Raw genomic sequence first — 22,365 nt, forward strand, 5'->3', positions numbered from 1 at the left:
TCCACCGTTGTCTGGGTGGCAAACTTCCGAGCGTGATGTCATCAGCGCCCGCTAAGGAATAAACCCATAAAAATGTTCCTCATTTCCGTGTGCAACATTCCGCTTGTTCATCAAATCTCATAATTTCTAGGGCTTTTGATGGGCTATTAAGTAGAGTACATTCATTCCTTCCTCAAACAAACCGACATATTTCTAAGTAAGACACCTGGAGCCACATAGTTGCCGTTTAGAACATTTATTTAACGTTTATTCAACGTTTACAAAGATTGTGGCGAAGGCAAAAAAATTGCCACGCGAAATATCATTATTTTTAAGGAGTAGTTCAGTGCAAGGCCTATGCAACCACTTCTCGACATTGAACTAGAAAGATGAAAGGAACGTGGCTATGTCACTGAGAACGTTTGATTTGAAAGCCTGTAGATTGTAGGTTGGTGGGAAACACTTGTCAGGGAGGGAATTCCAAAGCTTGGCCGTACGGGGAAAGAAGCTGTCACTGTAAAAAGATTTCGAACTAGGAATTTGGACGGTCAGGTTGTGTGAGCTAGTGGAGAACCTAGTGGAACGCTTAAAAGTTCTGAGTGGTGGAACTAGTTGGGTGAGTTCTGCAGAGCAATGACCATGAAAATATCTGTAAAAGAGGTGTAGAGGTGTAAAATTATAGTTGTGTTTTTAGAAAACGTCTCTTCTATACCAGTACACGATGCCTTCTTTGTCCAGACGGTCCCATAACTCGATCTCTCGTTCGTGATTGTGACTCCCCATCACATTTGCGAACTTCTGATACTGTGGGTCGAAATAGTGGTTGCTGTACTTGATGTTGTAGCCCATTCCGTACAGACTGAGCTTGTCACAGGCATGCAGAGCCGTCATCGTCATGATGGCGCCAGTTGTGGGACGAAACGAACGGACCCTCATCCACCTAGTGAAACAAAGAGTGTTATTCGTAAATAATTTCATCAGGTTGGTAAACGACTGATCATGAATAGCAAAGGTTTTTTTTTTTTATCACAACCATTTATTTTTTTAAGCCGACGTTTCGATGACCTTCTGTCATCTTCATCAGGGCAATTCTGACTGGTTTACTGCGCAATTACTTGGCAATTCTGTATGGATTAGAAAATCCAATCAAGTCATAAACCGTGATGAGGGGGGTATAAACTTAGTCATGTTTGGGATCACATTCTTAATAACTGACATTGGTTTTCTTATTGTTTGTTACTATTATGATTCCTAACAATACATATGTAACAAGACTTAATAATTTCTATTTGGGACTGTCATAGCTCAGCATTGTCAGTTAACAAATCTTATATTATATATAGAAACACTTTACATTTGGAACCGCATATTTCCCTATGATGTAACAATGCCTAGTATGTATGTCACAATTACACTACGTTCCGGAATGTATCGTAAACAGAAAAAAACTAGCTTAAGTGCACTATGAACTATGTAACACCTTTAGTGCACTATGCACCAAGTAACATCTAGTGTCAGTGCACAGTAAAACAGTCAGAATTGCCCTGATGAAGATGGCAGAAGGTCATGGAAACGTCGGCTTGAAAAATAAATGGTTGTGATAAAAAGAACTTTGCTATTCAAAGAATGTTATTGTACGTGGCACAGCGCAAAATCCTTTATCTACGCATATGGTTTAGGATTTGGCTGTTTTATTACCAAGATATTTATGATTGGTGTCGTTGAAAGACAGGCCAAAATGTCCAGACTGCATGATGTACAAAATTACTAATAAACCGATGGGCGTACCAACTGTTAAGTATCAGCAAAAAAAACACAGAAACAACTAGAAAGGCCAATATTTGCTTTGGAGCAAATACAGCGATGGGTTCACCACATTTTACCACATGGCAGGGAAAGAATGAGAAACACAAGGGAAAACAATGATTTACATTGATATAACTATAATATGAAGTAACAACTAAAACAACAGTTGGATAGCTATTCCCTACTTTATTGGTTAGGATTTTTAATTGCATAATGCTGTTGATTTTCAAAATAAAATAAAAAACGTTCATGCCCCGCATTCCAATGCTGGAGCAGAAAAGCTTGAAATACCTACCAAAACACTTGAATAAAGACATACTGTCAGTATGGAAATGCTCTGTGCAGGTGTTAATCAAGTTAAATCCCAACAGCCAATCAGCAAGAAATGCTCTGTGCAGGTGGAAATGCTCTGTGCGGGTGTTAATCAAGTTAAATCCCAACAGCCAATCAGCAAGAAGTATAGAGGAAAGCTGCATGCCTATTGGTTGATGCCCTGCATTCCATTGTGATGACTCATGCCCAGACGTGGTAAACACGCACACTAACACAGTAATACATTTGCTATAACACAGCCAAAAAACTCAAATAAAACCATTCTAAAAGCCTGTATCACAAAAATTTAAAAAACGCCTAGGGGTATTTGCCCACTGTACCTCCATACCAAATTTCAGGACCTTAGGCCCTAAACTGAAGAAGCTGAATCCATTTAAAGATATGGCAGGAGGAGAAGGAGAAGGAGGAGGAGAAGAAACATCAGAAAAAGCAATATGGGTTCACCACCACTTCGTGGTGTGGTGAACCCATAATCATGTTTAGATCCAACACGAAAGTTCTCTCACCTAGAGCTTTCGACCAGTCACTCTGGTCTTCCTCAGTAGACTGACCCAGTGAGGCTTGTCACGTGGCTTCTTTGAAGTTTGACCCAGTGTTGACGTCACGTGACAAGCCTCATCGGGTTAGTCTACTGAAGAAGACCAGAGGAACTGCTCAAAAGTTCTAGGTGAGAGAACGTTTTGTGTTGGATCAAAATCAAAAGTTTTAACACTAAACCTGTAACTACCAACAAAGATGAAGTTTTGTGATAGTATAAGAAATAAGCATGTCTTCAAATATCAGATTTATCAACCAAGAAGGATAATCTGATAATCTGGTGTGTTACGCCGATTGGCGATTCTACAGACTTTACAGATACAGATACAGATGCTACTAAATATGTGACTTACACGAAATGAATGTATCGCAGGAAGTCAGGATGGAGAACTCTTATGTTCTCAGGGGGTGCTTTGAACTTGTTTATGCCGTCTCCTATCCTCTTAAGATACACATAGTCGAACTTACGACAAGGCACGAATATATACGTGATATTCTGAAAATAATAAAGATATATTGTTAAGTGTTGAGCATACTTTTTCCTCCCCGTCAACTAAAACTAAAAGATTGTAGTTTCGGATAGAAAAAAATTGCCTAAAAGGGAAACATAAAAAAACGTAGTCGGCACAGACACCAGGGAATCACAGTCAGCACCAGGGACAGGGAAACACAGTCAGCACCAGGGACAGGGAAACACAGTCAGCACCAGGGACAGGGAAACACAGTCAGCACCAGGGACAGGGAAACACAGTCAGCACCAGGGACAGGGAAACATAGCATCTGGGACAGGGAAACACAGACAGCACCAGGGACAGGGCAACAAAATCAGCACCAGAGACAGGGAAACACAGCATCAAGTTTTATTATGAAATAAAGTTCCAAATTCTTTGTGCTACACTGACCTGACTAACTGGATAGTGCCCTTGCTTCATCGGTTGGAGGGAGCGATCGAAGAACACATAATGAGTTGTCCTGCTGCCAACGTCTTTCTCATAGCCTCTTGTGTATGCCTGATTAACCCTAGAAAACAACATCAATACAAATTGCATAGCGCTATGAAAATCCTTTACTCACAACCATCTGTTTAACTAGAGAAGGCATTTCGAAAACGGTCTTTCATCTTCATATTATTATTATTATCATGATTTTATCACTGTACACTGAAGCTTGGTGTTACTGATAAGAATGCGGTCCCAGACTTAGAGAGGAAAAATGTTCCTCATTTTCTTGTGCATCATTCTACTTTTTTTAATCAAATCTCATTGAACACCGGGGCATGTCCCTACTCTTGTTGAAAGGTGTGGTGGGTTCTTTTTACCTACGTGGGGTATGGCCTTCACGGGACCATTTAACATCCTATCTAAAGGACGTCCCTAACAGAAGCTACGTATTCATTTTCACTGGATGGAAACAAACCCAGGACCAATGGGTTCCGAGCTAAATGTCCTACCATTACGCCAAACGACGTCATTATGTTTTTGGCGACGCCCAAGGAATGGAGGCATTTGTTGCTCTACCTAAATATGTAGTCGTGCGTGTCGATCTCCTTTCCCATGCCGGATCCGTTTAACATGCCTCCGTTCCCGACCACGGCACACGTGATGCATTCCGGCTTGCCTGAGCGGCTGAAGTTGAAGATAGAATCTTCCGCAGGAAACAATTTCAGCGTCTCAAGGACGTCTGTTGGGGAAGGAAGATGAGAATCTCAACTTGAAAGATAATCTTTGCTGGTAGAAATCATTAGGTATCAGGTTTAAACTCTAATGCCCAAGACAAGAAATGATAATATGATAATATGAATGAATGAAGACCTTTATTATACAAGCATGCCCACTGGGTTAAGTACAGGCCACAGTCAAAGGATGGTATACAGCTAATGTGACATAATCATAGTCAAGTAACTACAATTAAGTAAATTAGATACATTCGGTTTCTTCTCGTTTCTTAGTAATGGCAAAAAGAACAGGTATGTTTTAATATAGAAGGTGTCTCTAAGCTCATTTGAAATGTAAATTTATCTGTACAGCTTAGATGTATGAAAAAGGGGAACATACTATAGATTGTATCATGTCATTACCCTCCATGAAAATGGGGGTACTGTTTTTACTCCGTTTCATGTTTGGTCTGATATCTGAAGATCGGTGAGAAGGAACTGTACGATATTTGGCAGATTGATGGATGGGGCCTTGGAGATTGTGTAGGTTGACTTTGAGCCCCTGGTGATTGACCTTGGTACTGCAGTTTAATTTTTTTATTCTGTTGTTTGCGCGTTATGGACTGTTTGTGCGATATTAAGGTAGCATGTAGTTGTTATTACCATGGTTTAGTGGTTTAAATTTGGGCTTCCTAGCTGTTTGCGTTTGATATTTACAATATGTTTAAAGTTGGTCTTTTTGTGTTGAATGTTTGGAAAATCTGGTGGGTCGTTTGGTATAATATTTGGTATGTGGGTAGTTGTTGAGTCTCTTTGCGTTTTAGAGTGCATTAGCAGGTTGTCGTATATTTGTATTGCTTAATTTAAAAGGATTTCTACATTATCACCCCTATTTTATAGTAGTGTGGTCTTTGTTGACCCCAATTGGCATACACTTGTATCTATTTTTACCTCCTGTTTGACAGGCTATATATTTCTTTGGTCTGGTTATTTTTGGGTTACTGACCTGCCGGCCTTGCTAATGGGGCGGTTTGTTTGTGTACATGTTGTGATTGAGAGGTCAATGACCTCACCTCTGCAGGATTGATATCTGTGCCTCTGTACCCCCCCCCCCCCAACCTCTGTTACCAATTAGTGATGTAAATAAACTACCTCCGACCGTGTGGGGCCAGTCCTGAGTTGTATATCTGGGAGTGAAGTCGTCCCTCTCTCTCGTGACCACGTAACATCAATTTGCTCAGTTAACAAAGAGATCAGAGTAGGATTCTTGCATTACTAATAGCTATGAAATGTATATGGAATAAAGTATACCAAACACCTTGCAGGCTGCTCCATCAATTCTTCAATTCAGAACATACAAGTCTCTAAGTACTAAAACTCGCTTGAAAGTTTATCTGGGTTGGTACTTAACGTTACATGATAAAATTAAAATTGTACCAACACAAAGCAACTCCCTCATTATTTATGGCCATATAACGTCCAATTAAATTTAAACCCAGCTGTCATGTTTTAACAATGAACACATGTGATAACATAAAAAAGAACCCTAACAACACCAACCTCGTTCATGGAGGGAAGATGTCTATTGCTTGTTAAGTTCTATTATCTCTTTGTTGTAATATGCACGTGATGACACGAGTGCCAAAGACTATCTGCAACCTACTGCTCACTGAGTCACGTGTATCATCTGCAGAACATGACGTTCACAGAAGCGGTGGATTGCCCTTGACAAAGACCGGAGTTGTTTAGTAAAAAAAAATGGATAAGCCCAGTTTCATGTGTTGGAAATTACAGTCTAAACTTGCTTCATGCGAAAATCTCAAGTGTTGGCCAAATTACAAGGGCATTTTTATCGGACGTCTCCACACTTTCCATACATACAATTTGTTTTACCAACAAATTTGTACAAGCACATTGCAAGTTGGTAAATGAGAATAAGAACTAGTACCCTCACATTGTTTTTAAACTAAAAGCTTTTCTTACCTTCATATGTGATTTCTTCCTTGTACTTGTATCCATAAGGTATGGTCCATGGTTTCAGTCGCAAATATTCACTCTCATTGAACAACTTGCTGTTAGTCCACATCTGAATGTCCGGTCGAAAGATTGGTCCATACTCCCCAGACCTAAATGCCTTCTTCTGTAGAGATGTGTTACAAGTCTGGAATTGTCAAAGCAAAGCGAGAAGACTCAAGATTATGCATTATAGACGGGATGTCTTGAAAACCAAATGACAACAAAAACAGTGTGTAAAATAATACAAGTATCGGAAATGTTCATACAAGAAGTTTGCTCCAATGATGAGAAATTGAGCTTGTACGGCCTTCTAAAAGTGGATTTTTAAGACTCTCTAGCAAGCTTCCCAATTGCCCACTTCGGGCATCTCTATATTTTATTTTGCATTTCTGTGCCTTTTTCCTGAGTTGACATCATTGGGTGTGACATCAGCTCGGGAGAAAATATAGATATGCAAAATAAAATGTAGACATGCAAATCGCCTGCCAAGACTTTTCCAAGGTAGGGCATTAGAATTTCAAATGTAATAGGAGAACTGTGCATATTTATTGTAAATGTGTCTGTTTGCCAGGTAATACTAGTTATGTCAATTACAATCAGCTGAGGTCTTATATGGTGTCATGAGCACTTTAAACGAAACCTTCTGCCAAAGTGCTTTCCACAATACATTATGTGGTTCGTGGAGGCAGGCAGTACGTTATGCCGACGTGCAGAGGTAACCATAAATAGTAAATTGGAATCTGTAGGTACAGTCACACAACAATAACTTTATACATATGCAGACCCTTCATGACCGTTGGCTAGGCCATGTTGATTTGATTATATAGATGGCCTCCCCTGGAAAGCCGAAAACTGACGCTCGACGCAAGTGTGTGAATGAAAAGTCTGGCAAAAAAATTCTTCACTATTAAATCTACGTGATCATAAAGATTGAATAAATTACTAAACACACAGAGTACTGTGTGGCGATTTATAACAGACTCTTCATTTTCATTTCCTGAATTGATTTAGACAGTATCGTTTTCCAATACTTTTGTTGCAACATATGACATATTTGCTCATTTTAATGTGTAGATTTACAGTAATGTCAAAACCTTTTTTTCTTTTGGAAACGGACGAAAATCCATGCGCGCGCGGATGCCATCCATATGATCAAATCAACATGGCCTAATCTCTAACATTTAGACACTGTACAATTGTATGTCACACATGAGACACCATTGACCAGTTCACTTTGGTTTGGAAGCCATTACAATATTTTCTGGTGACTTACGGAGTTCTTCCAGTTTGGGTTTTGCCTGAAGATGAAAAAGTCTGTCCCCTCGTTTTCTTTTGCGCCACCTTTGATATATGGCATGCTGAACAGTGGACCTAGTCGTGGCTCGGGTTGGATGTAAACCGTCCGATTAAGTCCAGTGTCAGCAGTGGCAGAATTGCCAAAACGGGTTCTCTCTGCTTTTCTGGTATAATAACAATTAGTAAATTGACATGCATGCAATATATTGTTTTATAATAATTGTTTTATTGCAAACTCATGCCCGAGGGCTAATTGCAGGAACAGAAGATTAGTATAAAAACAGACAGTTAGTACACAAAGAACTTCTGAGAAACTCCTAAGAAACTACTAGTAAAAAACTACTGGGTCTGACTTCTTTTTTCAAAAGAGAGGAAGGCAAATATAAAGGTTCACACTTTTTCTGTAATTTGTAGGTTTTTAATTTAAGAGGAGAGTAGTTTTCTTTTCATTTGTATATGTGTGAATGTTGGGGTAGACTTTGAAGGCTACGTCAAAGAGTTCATTTTGTTCATTGCTATAGAGGGAACAATTTGAGATAAAATGCGTTTCGTCTTCCACCGTATTTAACATACAATGTTTGCAAATTCGTTCATGCACTTGGAGCTTCTTACACCGACCTCTCTCTATTTCGAGAAGTTGTGCACTAATTTTTGTATTCTATAATTACTTATTGTAGAGCTAATGTTAAAATCAACTTAGAGCAGGTATTTTTTATGGAATATGTTGTTTTAACATTTTTGTAGAACCTTAGCTTACCAGAATCAACATTTGTGGGAAATAGTTTGTACATACATATCAGAAATTCTTGACCTTAACATGGTGCATACCGATTTGATCTCACAAGTAGAATTACATGAATATAAAAAAAAGAGTATCTCTTTTTTGTACTATTGTTAAGGAAAATAATGCTGCCACATGGTGGAATAAATTGAGACAAATAAATCTAAGGCACATACTTAGGTACGACGCTGACATCTAACCGTGTCTCGTGTCGGGTTCGGTTAATTCCAGTGTCAGTAGTGGTAAAATCAACAGCCAAGGTTCTCTCCTCTGTTCTAATATAATGACAATTCACACACGTTTTTGCTCTATTGTTAAAGGCATCCAAGGCAATTTCATGGTGGCAAAACAGGAAATATTCTGAATAAGGCAATTTGTATGATATTGACACATACTGCCCCACATTAGCACATTTGACTCAGTATTTTGTGCTTAAGGTATTCCAAACTGCAGAAACAAGCCACAGGATTAGTCCTTTATTTTCTGGGTGGTACCTAAACATCAATCCAGGTCCTTCTAGTAATCATTTTTGCGTCAGAAAGTTGGTCATTTTGCTCCACGAATGTCGATATACATAGGGACAGTGTTGTTTTAGCTTAGCAGGTAGATAAGCGACTGGAAGATTGGCTTTGAAAAATCTGGTTTCCAAGCCCTAAAACCTGCACTTGATGCCCTTAAGAAAACTAATTTGAAGTGGACGCCGACGTAATACGGCCACATATACATGTATGTGTGTGTATGTAGGTATGTATATTATGTACAATGACGCCAGGGAAGTATCAAATGAGATATGGTGGACCAAAAATAGATTTACTTTCTTTTATTTCAAACAGACGATGGGAAAGGTGCGGAAGAAAACAAAGATGCATACTTGAGTAAGACGGTGACATCTTCTATTCTTACTCCTCTGTAGTAGCTTCGAACAGCCAGGGAGTTGGTCCTCCATAGAAAATAGAATACCAGCAAGACACCTCCAGCCAAAACCGCCATTGCAGAACGTTTCAACATATTGGCCGAGTCTAAAACATTATTTGTATAAAGGAGACATCAGTGCAATTAATTGCAGGCTTTCTGCTGAATGTCGTGCATTTTTTATTACCTAAAAGTCCAAATAAAAATATTTACTATGTATAATAAAACTACGCTATTTAGGCAATGTGATTTGATTATATGGATGACATCCACGCGCGCATGAATTTTCGTCCGTTTAAAAAAAAGTACTGTAAATCGTACAAAATGACCGAATATATGTCGTACGTTGAAACGATACCAATGTCATAGAATACTAAAGTTAATTCAGAAAAAAAGGAAATATGAAGAAATGAACATGAAGAGTCTATTATTATTCGCCGTACCATACTCTGTGTGTTTAGTCATGTGTTAGTCCGGGGGTCCCAGAGGATGTCATCCATATAATCAAATCAACATGGCCGTAAGGTAATAAAAGTACCGTGCGCACAGATTGCATGTAAATCGATCGTTAAGGTTAATATATTCAATGTGATATGTAGCCATAGACATAGAGATGAAGAAGAGAGGACAGCTGCCATGTAGAAGTAACTAAGACCAGGGCAATGGTTCATAGAAATGGCATCGTTAGACAGCTTGAAACAATTAGAGTTAGATGTTAAAAGGTTGGGTGTAACAAGACGTTCGGTGTAATGTAGCGAGCAGCGTGCCTGCAAAGCTGGTGTGTTACTCCGAAGGACGGTTTTACCAGCTATACTCAGTCTGATATATATACAGGTACAGATACAGAGTAGTCAAATATGAATTAGAATCGGCAGTAGTTTGTAGACGAATGCATGGTTCATTGATATATATCAAGGATTCATAGTTAGAAAGTTTAAGCTTGTTCCAACACAAAAAAAGAACTCACCATAAATTTTCGGTTGATCACGTTAACCTTTGTCAGAAAATTTATAGTGAGTTCTTTCCTTGTGTTGGAACAAGCTTGGACGTTCTAACTATGGATTCTACCAACACAGATGAGCTTTCATTCGAGCAAGGATCACATTTACGTATTGTCATTTTAGCAACAGAACGGCATGGTGGGACCTGTGCTTACCTGCAGCCGCCATCAGTTCCTGGTGCATGCGAACGATTTGTTTACGGAAGTTCCTTAATTAATTAATCAATTCACGAGATTAATCCGTAAACAGTAGAAATTTCCGCGGGGCATGTTGGACCTTGAGAGCCAAAGAGCTGGCCTGTATAGCCAGGACAAGAAACAGCCATGCCTTCAAATATCAGAGTTATCAACCAAGAACTATTGTAGAATGGAACTCTTTGCCACCAAGCACAGTTGGAACATCATCACTAGAAAGCTTTAAGCAACTCCTACAATGAAATGTGCAAAAACTGTATGTAACAAGCCGTTCAGTGCGATATAGCTAGCTGGTGTGTTATAACGAAGCTGGTGTCTTTCGCCGACGGGTGGTTATACCGGCTATACCGATACCGATACAACTCTCTGAATTGCACAGTTAGGATTTAGTTTATCTATTCACGGCGGTCTGTCACTACGGTATTCTTTCCCATTGCTAGGGGGGTTTGAAAACGTATCAGGTTACAAGACGCAAGTTTGGCCTGTTTTGGACTACCCGTAAACCATTTGAAAATAAACAAATAGTATTGAAGGGTAGATTCCGTCAAGATAAAATGAAATTATCGTGTTTTACATAGGTTTAATGTTAGTTGTTTACGTTAAATTACTGATTTTGAAAAATCTCGCTCCAAAAGACGATTTTTTGCGGGATTTGGAGCGCCAGTCCGAGACAGTCCGAGTCATGTTTTTCGGCAAACACCGTTTAAGATTGGCTACGTATGTTACCCAAAATCCCCGATTTTTATATTTTTGGACGACTAGGAATAAGATCAAAAATCGTGTCTTAGGAATTTTTTAATTTCTGATTTTAAGTATAGTTTTTGTCGACATAAATGTGAAAAAACGGCATTTTTTGACATTTTTCGCACTCAATTGCTCATAATTCAAAATCAAGGTCCTTTTTCGAAAATCCCTAAGACACGATTCTGGACAAACCCGTTACGGTCATTTTGAGCCGTCAATGAGATATGTTGGACTCTCCATGCTTCCAATCTTAAACGAGTTTTTGACGCATGTCATACGTCATGAATATGAGTAGTGTTTATTTAGGCTGATGAGTACAGGCATTGCGATCTTCAAGGTCACCCACGATAACGGCAGTAGCTTCGTTTCATGTTCCAGCCCACTACAAAATGAAGGCAGACATGTAGTTGTCCAGGAAATGGAAAATATTTGTTAAAAGGTGGATTTTTTCTGTTAGGAGGTACACATGAAAAAAGGGGCCAGAAGACCCATGTTTACTGTAAATGACCGCGGGTGACCCCGTTTCGAACACTGTTCTATTCGAATTACGTCATATCGAACACGGTTCGGGTTCTACTGCAGGTGGGGAGATCGGGGCCCAATTTTGACCACCGTGATTTCTTTAATCTGAAAGTTGGACTGTTAGGAAAACAGGCTAGCTTTTGAACGGGACTGGGACAGGTAAGCAACCCTACGCCGGCCCCTGGATTTAATGGTACCAGGCTACAACAATATTTTTGTATTATATCCGGATACTAGTTATCCAGTTCTATACCAGCTGAATGGGTACGGGCTAGGATCAGGCACGATTCTGGATAGCCTATACGTATCCAAGAACGTAGCTTTGTCCCAGGCACGGTTCTGGATACGCGTTAACTATCCAGAGCCGTTCCTGAATATGGTTCTGGATAAAGCACGGTTCTGGATACATCAGCTGGCGCATAGACATATCGATCTGTTTGTAATGATCCTTTGTTGCCTTATTGCGTTCAGCAGGACAGTGACTTACAAAGCTTAGAGTGTTCGTCTGGTGCTACAGGTTTGTTACGTGGATGTGTTGGGCAAATCGTGTGCTCTGACAGAAATTGCTGGGCAGCGATTGTAATTTTCACACTTTTGATTAAAAAAATCTGGGAGATTTTGAGGGCCTCCAGGGGGATACCCAGAACTCTGGTACAAAACACACCCAGGGAGTTTTAATCATATGGCTGTTAATACTTCCCCATACCTATCCCGCATACAAAACATGAGCGGATTTGGCTGACCCCCATATTCCGGCTATTGGTGATGTTTGCCTGGTTTCTCATGCAATGACTCTTCAAACACATCCAGTGATGTTTGTGACCATCGTCTTGCGATAACACCGTTCTTGGGAGTTCCTAAACTCTACAAATTTGTAACCTAAACGTCTCATTGCGTACAGCTTGTCAAAAAATACAGTACTTCAACTGAGAATTTGACACGAAGTTAAACCAGTTAAGATAGACAAAGAGAACAGAAACAACATACCTGTACAGTGAAATGTGTTACCGGGACACTACTAAAGTAAACTGCTAAACAAAATCGGTGTGCCGGAACTGACGACGGAGGGAGACGAGAGCCCTAGAATCTAGGAGGGCCTGCAGGGGGGTGGGGGGTGTATAGTGATTTACGAATTACGCAAAATTTTCGCCGCCGTTTACGAATTACGTTAAAATCTAAGAGCTGATTACGACTTGACGCTTTGCTGCTAATGAGCTATTACGAATTACGTTGATTTTTGGGAAGGGTGTGTACGGATTACGAAGACTAAAAAGACCTGATTATGCCAATGGCATGCAGGCCCCCTTCTAGGGCGCTTCCAGCTATTTTATCTCGCACGCGGAAAGGCCTCTGCATGGCGGAGGTGTGGTCATGCTTTGGCCAATGACGCGTCTGCATATGAGCCACGTGCTCTCACCACGTGTCTCCAGACCGTCTAACGCAGTGATTGGTCCGTAACAATTTCAAGTATGAAGCAGATGCACAGCAAATAGCTGGTCTTTGGAACTATTATCCTTAGTAAGGCCACACCGACTTAATCTTATGGATGACATCCTTTGAAGACCTCCAAACTAGTGCGCGTGGGCGAATAAAGAAATTCCGACCAAAAATAAAAGTGCTACTAAACCACAGGAATACCAAGCCGGTATTGTGAATTTGCGGCAGTACATAGCGACGTATACGACAAGCCGGCACATGCTGTTTTTTGGGGGGAATTTATAAATCGGCACTGTACTGAGTCGTGGAGCTTCGGTAGCCTGGGAGGATGCGTGATAAGGTACGCTATATATAGGGGTAACATATATTTTATCGTTCATAACTTGGAGTGTGGGGCATGCATATGTATAATATTTGATAGGTAGGTTGGAACAACAAAGGTCGATGTCAGTCATGGGAGCTCTAGCGGCTCTGTGCGATACTGCAGCTGTGTACATGGTATAGAAAATGGAAGTCACCCTGTTCTTTCACCCCACTCCGGTTAGCAATACTATTATATCCACGATCCATTGTATTTTATCTTTTCGTACAAACTTTATTCAACCTATTGTAGATCTTTGTTGATACAGTTAATCGACAACCATACACTAAGTTCCGGGTATTTCTGAGGTCAATAACCGGATATCTGTCAGAACAAGTTAAAGACAGTGTTCGAACAAATTCAGAAAGGTTGAGTACGGGTCCCTAACAGCTTGTTCCGGAACTGCAGGGACATCTTTGTTCGAATTCCGGCGGTGAGTCGGATTCCTTGAGTTGGACACAGGGGGGGAAATGATACTATCCCATCATCCTTTGCAATACACATCCCACAACACGTGTCCCAGATGGCTGACTGTCAGCACCAGGCATATAGTCTTGTCATGTTTCCTTTAAAAGTGCAGCAATGGCAACAATTTGACCAGTAATTTTTGGTTCTTTGAATTATCAAAGGACTCAAGTAGTGTATGAGGCTATCTGACTTTTGTAACTTATGTACAACTTCTTACATTGTGTCTTAAACATTTATGCAAACATTTGCTTCAAAAATGGTGCTCAAACTTTACCAAACTAAAGTGCTTTTCTACAAACTCTGTTGATTGGTGATATTATACATCTTGTGCATCAGAAAAACCCAAATGCACCAAAAAGCACCCATGGGAAACGGAAGAAAATTGCATTTGTTGATGATTATTACATAAATAATATCAAATATAATATTTTCTTCTGTTTCCCATGGGTGCTTTTTGGTGCATTTGGGGTTTTCTGATGCACAAGATGTATAATATCACCAATCAACAGAGTTTGTAGAAAAGCACTTTAGTTTGGTGAAGTTTGAGCACCATTTTTGAAGCAAATGTTTGCATAAATGTTTAAGACACAATGTCATAAGTTACAAAAGTCAGATAGCCTCATACACTACTTGAGTCCTTTGATAATTCAAAGAACCAAAAATTACTGGTCAAATTGTTGCCATTGCTGCACTTTTAAAGGAAACATGACAGGACTATATGCCTGGTGCTGACAGTCAGCCATCTGGGACACGTGTTGTGGGATGTGTATTGCAAAGGATGATGGGATAGTATCATTTCCCCCCCTGAGTTGGACAATTAATAATTAATTCTCATTATACATAATGCTTTTTCTATGGCATACCGGAACTAAAGATGGTATATACATGTATCCCATCACAACGAATCTACGAACTTTCAGCTTTTCGGAGATGATAAGTTGACATTCCTCTTCCCTGTCTATAACAATGTAGTCTTTTATTGCCTTGTTGTTGTTCGTTCGTCGTTCATGGCATTTGTTTTCTTCCTTTTTTTTTTGCTTCCATATAACATTCAACAGTTTCTCCATTATAATCACAGATTCCTGAAAACCTATCCTCTAGATTACAATTCAGCTTGGTAGACGTTTGTGGCTGTTTCTGATCAAAATCTGTTCCTTTTTTCCTTTGTCCATGGCTCCAGAGCTAGTTGACTTGCTGTGGTGCCGTTTTGTCTTCAAAATTGATTGTTTTGCTGTCACAGTCGACCTGGATAACCCCAGTTGGAGACCCATCACAGCAGTTCTGACCAACCCCGGTGGGAGACCAGTGTCCTGCCTTTGCCGTGACCGGCCTTTTAAAAAAGGATTAAGCATTAAAAGCTGTCAATGATGAAATTGGGTTTCTAGAAAACAACGTTTAAAGAGTTAAAACTTCCCCAAGCTTTACAATTCTAAAATAATGCATAAAAACATAACTCACAAATATGCGGCGAGGGTCAAACGAAAAAAAAAGCGGATTGTCCTGGAGAACACCACAGCACTGTGGAACTGTGGAACCTCAAACTATGTTTGCGATAGCAGAAAGGCTGCCGAAGCAACCAAAACATGCAAAAACTGCAACAAAGAAGTAACCTGGGTTCGTCCCATATCCTAGGTTCTGCTTGGAGATAAGATTACAGTACCTACAGCGACCCCCTTGTTATAGCTTCTTGAAGCTCCCCACATCCGGCCAAACCGGTTTTCCTTTTACGTACCGCAGAATAATTACAGGTAACCATAAAACTACATAATTACAGGTAATCATAAAGACACGCCGCGGGAGGAAATTCTTTGGCAGATTTAAAAAGGGTCAATCTTATTGAAGACTTCTCATCATTTTAAAATCCTGTGTAATCACGGAATTAGAAGATGAGAGTAGATTCTGACAGGTTTAATCGATTTTCGTTACTGAATTTTATCACTGAGTATATAACGTTTCAACACCATTATTTCTCCATAAATACCATCAGTCAACGCGTCTTGTTTGTGAATGCCGGAGCACATTGGCTCAAATTTTAAACTCCCCCATTTAGCTTTTTATGTCGTCATCCTATATTAGAGAAGAAAGCTACTATGCCATTGACGCTACAATAAGACACAGAAAACCGGTAAGAAACCTTTTAATTTTGGTTGCAGGTTTGCACATATGTTAAATTTCGCCCTTCCCTTTTTCCATCTACCATATTTACATCCAGAAGACATATGAATCATCATCATAATGTGATTCTTCCCCTCACATTATTATCCCCAAACTCCTAAAATTGCCAAGATAAGAAATTACCGATAAAAAAAAATAAGTACATTCATCCTTAGACACTGAAACTATTTTGAGTGATGCACGATGATACAAATATGGTATAGGAAAAGTGCCACCTACATATAGTGGCAAGAAGTGCAGAAGAAAATCCCAATATCCCTCTAAAACTTGATGAAATTATCATCTATTCTTGCCACGGTGTTTTACTGAGTTTCTCACCTGTGCTGACATTCGGTACAAATCGGATTTCTGAGCTGCAGATTAGTCACTTTGTTACCACGGTTCTTCTTCTTCTTGTATACTGCTGAGCCCAATTTACATTGGATTAATAGGAGGCTTAGGAGCACATGTGTTAGTTACAAAACAGGTGACCGGTACAAATAAAAACAAGGGTAACTGAAGGAGGGGACACTAAGGAACGTACATAACTGAATCTGTGGGTGAAAAGACATGACAGTGCATTTAGTGTGTTAGTAGAACTGTATATACATATATACAAAACGTGTGGGGGCGCCTCAATGCAGCAGGGTCCTCGATCGCCAGTCCAGTTTTGAACTGGGCGAGGGACCCCGCCTCCGCCACACCAGGCTCAAGTTCGTTCCACTCTTTGATGTTACGAGAGAAGAACGAGAGCCTGTAAAAGTTGTTCCTACTCGCGATGGTCTGCAGCTTAAGAGCGTGGTTGGTGCGGCGGAAGCATCGAGCCGCCGGGACAACTCTAGACGCGTGCGGCACAGAAATAACATTGTTGGTTATCTTGTACAATGTGGCAAGTCTGGCGTTCTTCCTTCGGTTTGCTAAGGACTGCCAGCCAAGCATATTAATCATGTCGGTGACAGAACTTGTATGGTATTAGTTGTTTGTAACATACCGGGCAGCTCGTCTTTGCACCATCTCTATCCGACCCACCTGATCCTGGGTGTGTGGATCCCAAACACTGCAAGCATAATTTAAGGTATACCTGCGAAATGCCCTGAATCCACACTCCTTACACATGTAGGGTTTATCACCCGTGTGTTTCATTAAATGTAGATCCAAAGCAGGTTTGTGAGCAGCAGAATAGTAAGTCACATTCGTCACACTTCTAGGATTTTTCTCCGGTATGGGTTCTCATATGTCGGGATAAGGAAGACTTGTCAGATGTCCTGTACCCACACTCCTCACAAAGGTAGGGTTTCTCACCAGTGTGCTTTAAAATATGTTGGTCTAGAGAGAATTTATGTGCTGCAGAATAGTCACACTGGTCACACTTGAAGGGTTTTTCTCCTGTATGAGTTCTCATATGCTGGAATAAGGTGGACTTGTGAGTTGTCCTGTACCCACACTCCCCACACATGTAGGGTTTGTCGCCAGTATGGTTTGCTAGATGTTTCTTCAAATTGGCTTTTAGTGTTGCAGAATAGTCACACTGGTCACACTTGTAAGGTTTTTCCCTTGTATGGGTTTTCATATGTTGAGATAAGTGAGATTTGTAAGCTGTCCTGTATCCACACTCCCCACACATGTAGGGTTTCTCACCGGTGTGTTTTGTAAGATGTAGATTCAAGTGAAATTTTCGTGTTGCAGAATAGTCACACTGGTCACACTTGTAGGGTTTTTCTCCAGTATGAGTTCTTATGTGGTTGGTTAAGTGGGACTTATGACCTGTCCAGTATCCACACTTCTCACACATGTAGCGTTTTTCACCGGTGTGTTTTGCTTTATGTTCATCTAAGGTGCCTTTGTGGGCTGCAGAATAGTCACATTGGTCACACTTGTAGGGTTTTTCACCTGTATGGGTTCTTAAATGTTGGGATAAATAAGACTTGCAAGCTGCCCTGTACCCACACTCCCCACACATGTAGGGTTTTTCTCCTGTATGGGTTCTCATATGTCGCGATAAGTGAGATTTGTAACCAGTCCTGTACCCACACTCCTCACACATGTAGGGTTTCTCACCAGTGTGTTTAACCATGTGCCTTCCCATATCACCTTTGCTCCCCTGTACCTGTGAGGTTGACTTGTTGACTGGTCGGGGAAAGTTCACATCACACGTTTCCTGCTGCGGGATCATGTCTGTTGTTTGGGTCTCCCTGCTGTCACTCTCCTCCCCAGGGTGTTCAGAACAGCTCATCTTCTTCCCAGGGTGTTCAGTATAGTCCATCTCCTTCCCAGGATGTGCAACACACAGGTCTCCAGTACGTTCACAGCTGGAATATTCCATATCTGGTGTGTAGGGGGAAGACACAAATTATACTCTATACTTATACAGGTATATACTTAATTACAGTTTATCAACAAAGTAATCAAGTTTCTTGCCGAAGCATCACTATTTTATTTCAATAATTAGAACTTGTAGACTATCATGACCCTCAAGTCAGCCAAGTCCAGATTAACCAACATGGCGTTATACGAAGGCCTACTACTAACTACGCCTTACGAAAAGGAGCATGCGGACCCCCTAAATGTGTGTCCCTGCCCTTTTCACCCACCGCCAATTAAGCTGTAAACACGTACTATACAATTTCCTATTGTCTCTACAGTCAGACGCCTGACCCAATCATGTCAACCTAACACCTTTCCGCTCCAGTTTTCAGGTAATAGCGCATATTATTCTGGAATGTCCACTTTTAGATCTTCTACAAATTTGACCATAACGCTTTTTAATTTTTTTTCTACAACCACAATATGTTACCAATTGTATTCCGTTTTTCCTAATATTCTCATAAATGTCAAAGTCTTACTTAAGCTGGCGAGGGTATCGTGTAATGATTGGTTTTGACCCCCCCCCCTCCCCATGAATGTACCAGTCACACAAATTATCATCACGCGTCACCAAAAAACCTCTAAAATACATTTACTGTGATTCTTTTGCCACAGAAATGACCTCAAACTGTTACGCTCTTTTACAGAATATCGTTCGTTTTTAAGCCTTACCTGCTTCCTGTGATGTTTTTTTTCTTCAGGGAAACCGGGATTCGGTCAGCCAGGTGAGCTTTGTCCTTCCGTCGTAATGAGAGGTCAGAGGTGAATTTTTGTTGGTCAAAGGTGAATTTACTCTCCTGATTTCCAAGATAACATACATGTATGTTACATGTACTTCTGTCACCACGTCAATAAGTTTGTTACAGGAATAAACAAAAGATAAAACTGACCAAAAGACTACATGACTGTATATTTGACACGTATATCTTATATGAGCTTAGCATACGGACAAAAGCATATTATGGAATTTTTTGTTAGAAGTGAGGTGGAAAATCTTCCATAGAGCTAAAAAAGCATCAAGACTTTCTGCAAGAAAACCAGGACTTTTGTTTTACATGTACCAACACAGAGAACATGTATGTTTGTATGTAGATGTTAGAATTGAGTTGAGACTCATGTAAATAGAGATTAGAATGGAGTTTACTTGTAAATCTTTTTAACCGTTTAAAGCTAAACCGATTTTTTTAAGTTATAGTAGTCGGCACGAAATGCAATCAACGTACATGTACATGTATGTAACGAAACATGCAATTCAGCCTTGAGGCTGTGAAATATTTTAAATCAAAGAACCGGTTATCAACAGAAAAACAAGTCATAGATCTTTAAATATTTCAATTTTTTATTTGTTTTTGTGGTGACAAATTTTAGCGTTTTCCTATGTGATACTCCTTGGGCCTTATATTATGATGACATAAATATCTACAGTGAATGATAAATATCCCTTTCACAACAAAATCAGTACATCCATGCCTAGGTGCTTAAACTATTACAAACACATGTGCAAAACTACATCTATACAGCATTAGGTGTGGTTTTAGACAGGCCTTAGTACAAGCCGCACTTTTGGGCACATTTGCCATAATCCTCGACTGCCTGCCTGAATATGTCTGCCTACGTCTTTACTACGGGGTACATGTAGTTATTGGGCCCAGGTACAGATTAACACAGCTATCATGGTCACTCCTGGAGAGGTTCTTCTTCCATTTTGACTTTCACTTCACATGAGGACAAAGTTGTCGGTTGTTCATTTGTCACAGTTGTAGATTTAGCTTCTTTCTCATGACTTATCAAATGAGAAGACATGAGATGTTTCGAAGCTGCAGAGTAGCTGCAGAGATGGCAGTTATAAGGGTTTTCTTCTATGTGGGTTTTCATGTGTTGGGATAAGGCATACATTAAGTTTGTCCTGTACCCACACTTCACACACATGTAGGGTTTCTCGCCAACGTGTTCTGCTAGGTGTTGGTCAGAACCAGATTTCCGTGCTCCAGAAGAGTCATTCTGGTCACATTTGTTGGTTTTTCCTCCTGTATGGATTCTCGTATGTCGGGATAACGTGTCCTTTCGACCTGCCCTGTATCCACACTTCCCACACATGTAGGGTTTCTCACCAGTGTGTTTTGAGAGATGTTGGTCCAATTTGGATTTCCGAGCTGCAGAATAGTCACAATGGTCACACTTGTAGGGTTTTTCTCCTGTATGGGTTCTCATATGACGAGATAAATTAGACTTCCAATCCGCCCTGTAGCCACACTCCCCACACATGTAGGGTTTCTCACCAGTGTGTTTCGAGAGATGTTGGTCCAAAGTGGATTTGTGCGCTGCAGAATAGTCACAATGGCCACACTTGTAGGGTTTTTCTCCTGTATGGGTTCTCATATGTTTGGATAAGTCAGCCTTTCTAGCTGACCTGTACCCACACTTCTCACACATGTACGGTTTCTCTCCAGTGTGTTTGGTGAGATGATAGTCTAAATGGCATTTGTGTGCTGCAGAAAAGTCACACTGGTCACATTTGTAGGGTTTTTCACCTGTATGTATTCTCATATGTTTGGATAAGTCAACCTTTCGAGCTGTCCTGTACCCACACTCCCCACACATGTGGGGTTTCTCACCAGTGTGTTTGGTGAGATGATAGTCTAAATGGCATTTGTGTGCTGCAGAATAGTCACACTGGTCACATTTGTAGGGTTTTTCACCTGTATGTACTCTCATATGTTTGGATAAGTCAGCCTTTCGAGCTGTCCTGTATCCACATTCCCCACAAATGTAGGGTTTGTCACCCGTGTGGTTTGTTAGATGTCTGTCCAAAGAAGATTTCTGTGCGGCAGAATAGTCACACCGGTCACACTTGTAGGGTTTTTCTCCTGTATGGGTTTTCATATGTCGAGATAAATCACACGGTTGAGCTGCCCTGTACCCACACTCCCCACACATGTAGGGTTTCTCACCAGTGTGTTTTGCGAGATGTCTGTTCAAAGAAGATTTCTGTACTGCAGAAAAGTCACACTGGTCACATTTGTAGGGTTTTTCACCTGAATGTATTTTCATATGTTTGGATAAGTCAGCCTTTCGAGCTGCCCTGTACCCACACTCCACACACATGTAGGGTTTCTCACCAGTGTGCTTGGTGAGATGATAGTCTAAATAAGATTTCCGTGCTGCAGAATAGTCACACTGGTCACACTTGTAGGATTTTTCTCCAGTATGGGTTTTCATATGCTTGAGTAAGTCAGACTTTTTACCTGTCCTGTGCCCACACTCCCCACACATGTAGCGTTTCCCACCGGTGTGTTCTGCTAGGTGTTGTGCTGATGCATATTCCCCATGATTTTCTCCGGTATGGCTGTTCATAGTAAAGGATGACTCGGGAATTGTTTTAAAACTGCTCTCCTCACTCTCCAATGTTTTGTCTTCAGTTTCATCCATTTCTCTTCTCTGTTAGGAAAGAAACAGAAATCCAGAATAAATCAGGGCAAAACAATTTCTAACTAGAAAGGCCGACATTTGCTTAGGAGCAAATGCAGCATGGCTTCACCACATCCCCATACACAAAAATGTCCCTTCCACACTAATGTATTGTTCCTAAATCACCCCTGAATTGCTCCTCAATCACTCCTAATTGTGCCTAAATCACTCCTAAATCACTCCTAAATCCTCCTAATGTCAGAAATGCAAAAACACTCAGGGTCTTCAAGACTACTTTTTCTTTACTCAACAGTTAATATGATTTGTTGTTAATTTTCCATTTTGCTTTTAGACATTGATATGCAAATTCAGTTCCATTATTATTTATATCATTTGTC

The 22,365-nt window shown here is 40.4% G+C and overlaps 3 protein-coding genes across 3 annotated transcripts in view; all 3 read right to left on the minus strand.

The window, feature by feature from the left end:
• Positions 1-669: 669 nt before the first annotated feature.
• LOC109470145 (alpha-N-acetylgalactosaminide alpha-2,6-sialyltransferase 1-like) lies at positions 670-7,682 on the minus strand. Its single transcript, XM_019768928.1, has 6 exons — positions 7,599-7,682; positions 6,293-6,470; positions 4,173-4,335; positions 3,558-3,675; positions 3,009-3,151; positions 670-919 (listed from the first exon to the last, which is right to left on the minus strand). Exons 1-6 carry the CDS (start codon positions 7,680-7,682, stop codon positions 670-672), a joined length of 936 nt encoding a protein of 311 aa, XP_019624487.1.
• A 9,743-nt stretch (positions 7,683-17,425) lies between these two features.
• The window catches only part of LOC109470146 (zinc finger protein 525-like), an 11,478-nt gene continuing 6,538 nt past the window's right edge, over positions 17,426-22,365 (minus strand). Inside the window, exons 2-5 of the mRNA XM_019768929.1 lie at positions 18,254-18,520; positions 17,924-18,169; positions 17,674-17,839; positions 17,426-17,498 (exon numbers count right to left, since the gene is read on the minus strand). Of these exons, the coding sequence (XP_019624488.1) occupies positions 17,426-17,498; positions 17,674-17,839; positions 17,924-18,169; positions 18,254-18,518 (750 nt within the window). The 5' untranslated portion in view covers positions 18,519-18,520. The remainder of the gene's footprint in view (positions 17,499-17,673; positions 17,840-17,923; positions 18,170-18,253; positions 18,521-22,365) is intronic.
• Positions 20,205-22,365, minus strand: part of LOC109470189 (gastrula zinc finger protein XlCGF57.1-like) — a 4,316-nt gene continuing 2,155 nt past the window's right edge. The window contains exons 2-4 of the mRNA XM_019769011.1: positions 21,405-21,997; positions 21,073-21,320; positions 20,205-20,964 (exon numbers count right to left, since the gene is read on the minus strand). Coding sequence (XP_019624570.1) covers positions 20,237-20,964; positions 21,073-21,320; positions 21,405-21,988 — 1,560 coding nt within the window. The 5' untranslated portion in view covers positions 21,989-21,997 and the 3' untranslated portion in view covers positions 20,205-20,236. The remainder of the gene's footprint in view (positions 20,965-21,072; positions 21,321-21,404; positions 21,998-22,365) is intronic.

This window comes from Branchiostoma belcheri, unplaced genomic scaffold (assembly GCF_001625305.1).
Source record: "Branchiostoma belcheri isolate BF01 breed outbred unplaced genomic scaffold, Haploidv18h27 scaffold22, whole genome shotgun sequence".
Classification (NCBI taxonomy): Eukaryota; Metazoa; Chordata; class Leptocardii; order Amphioxiformes; family Branchiostomatidae; genus Branchiostoma; species Branchiostoma belcheri.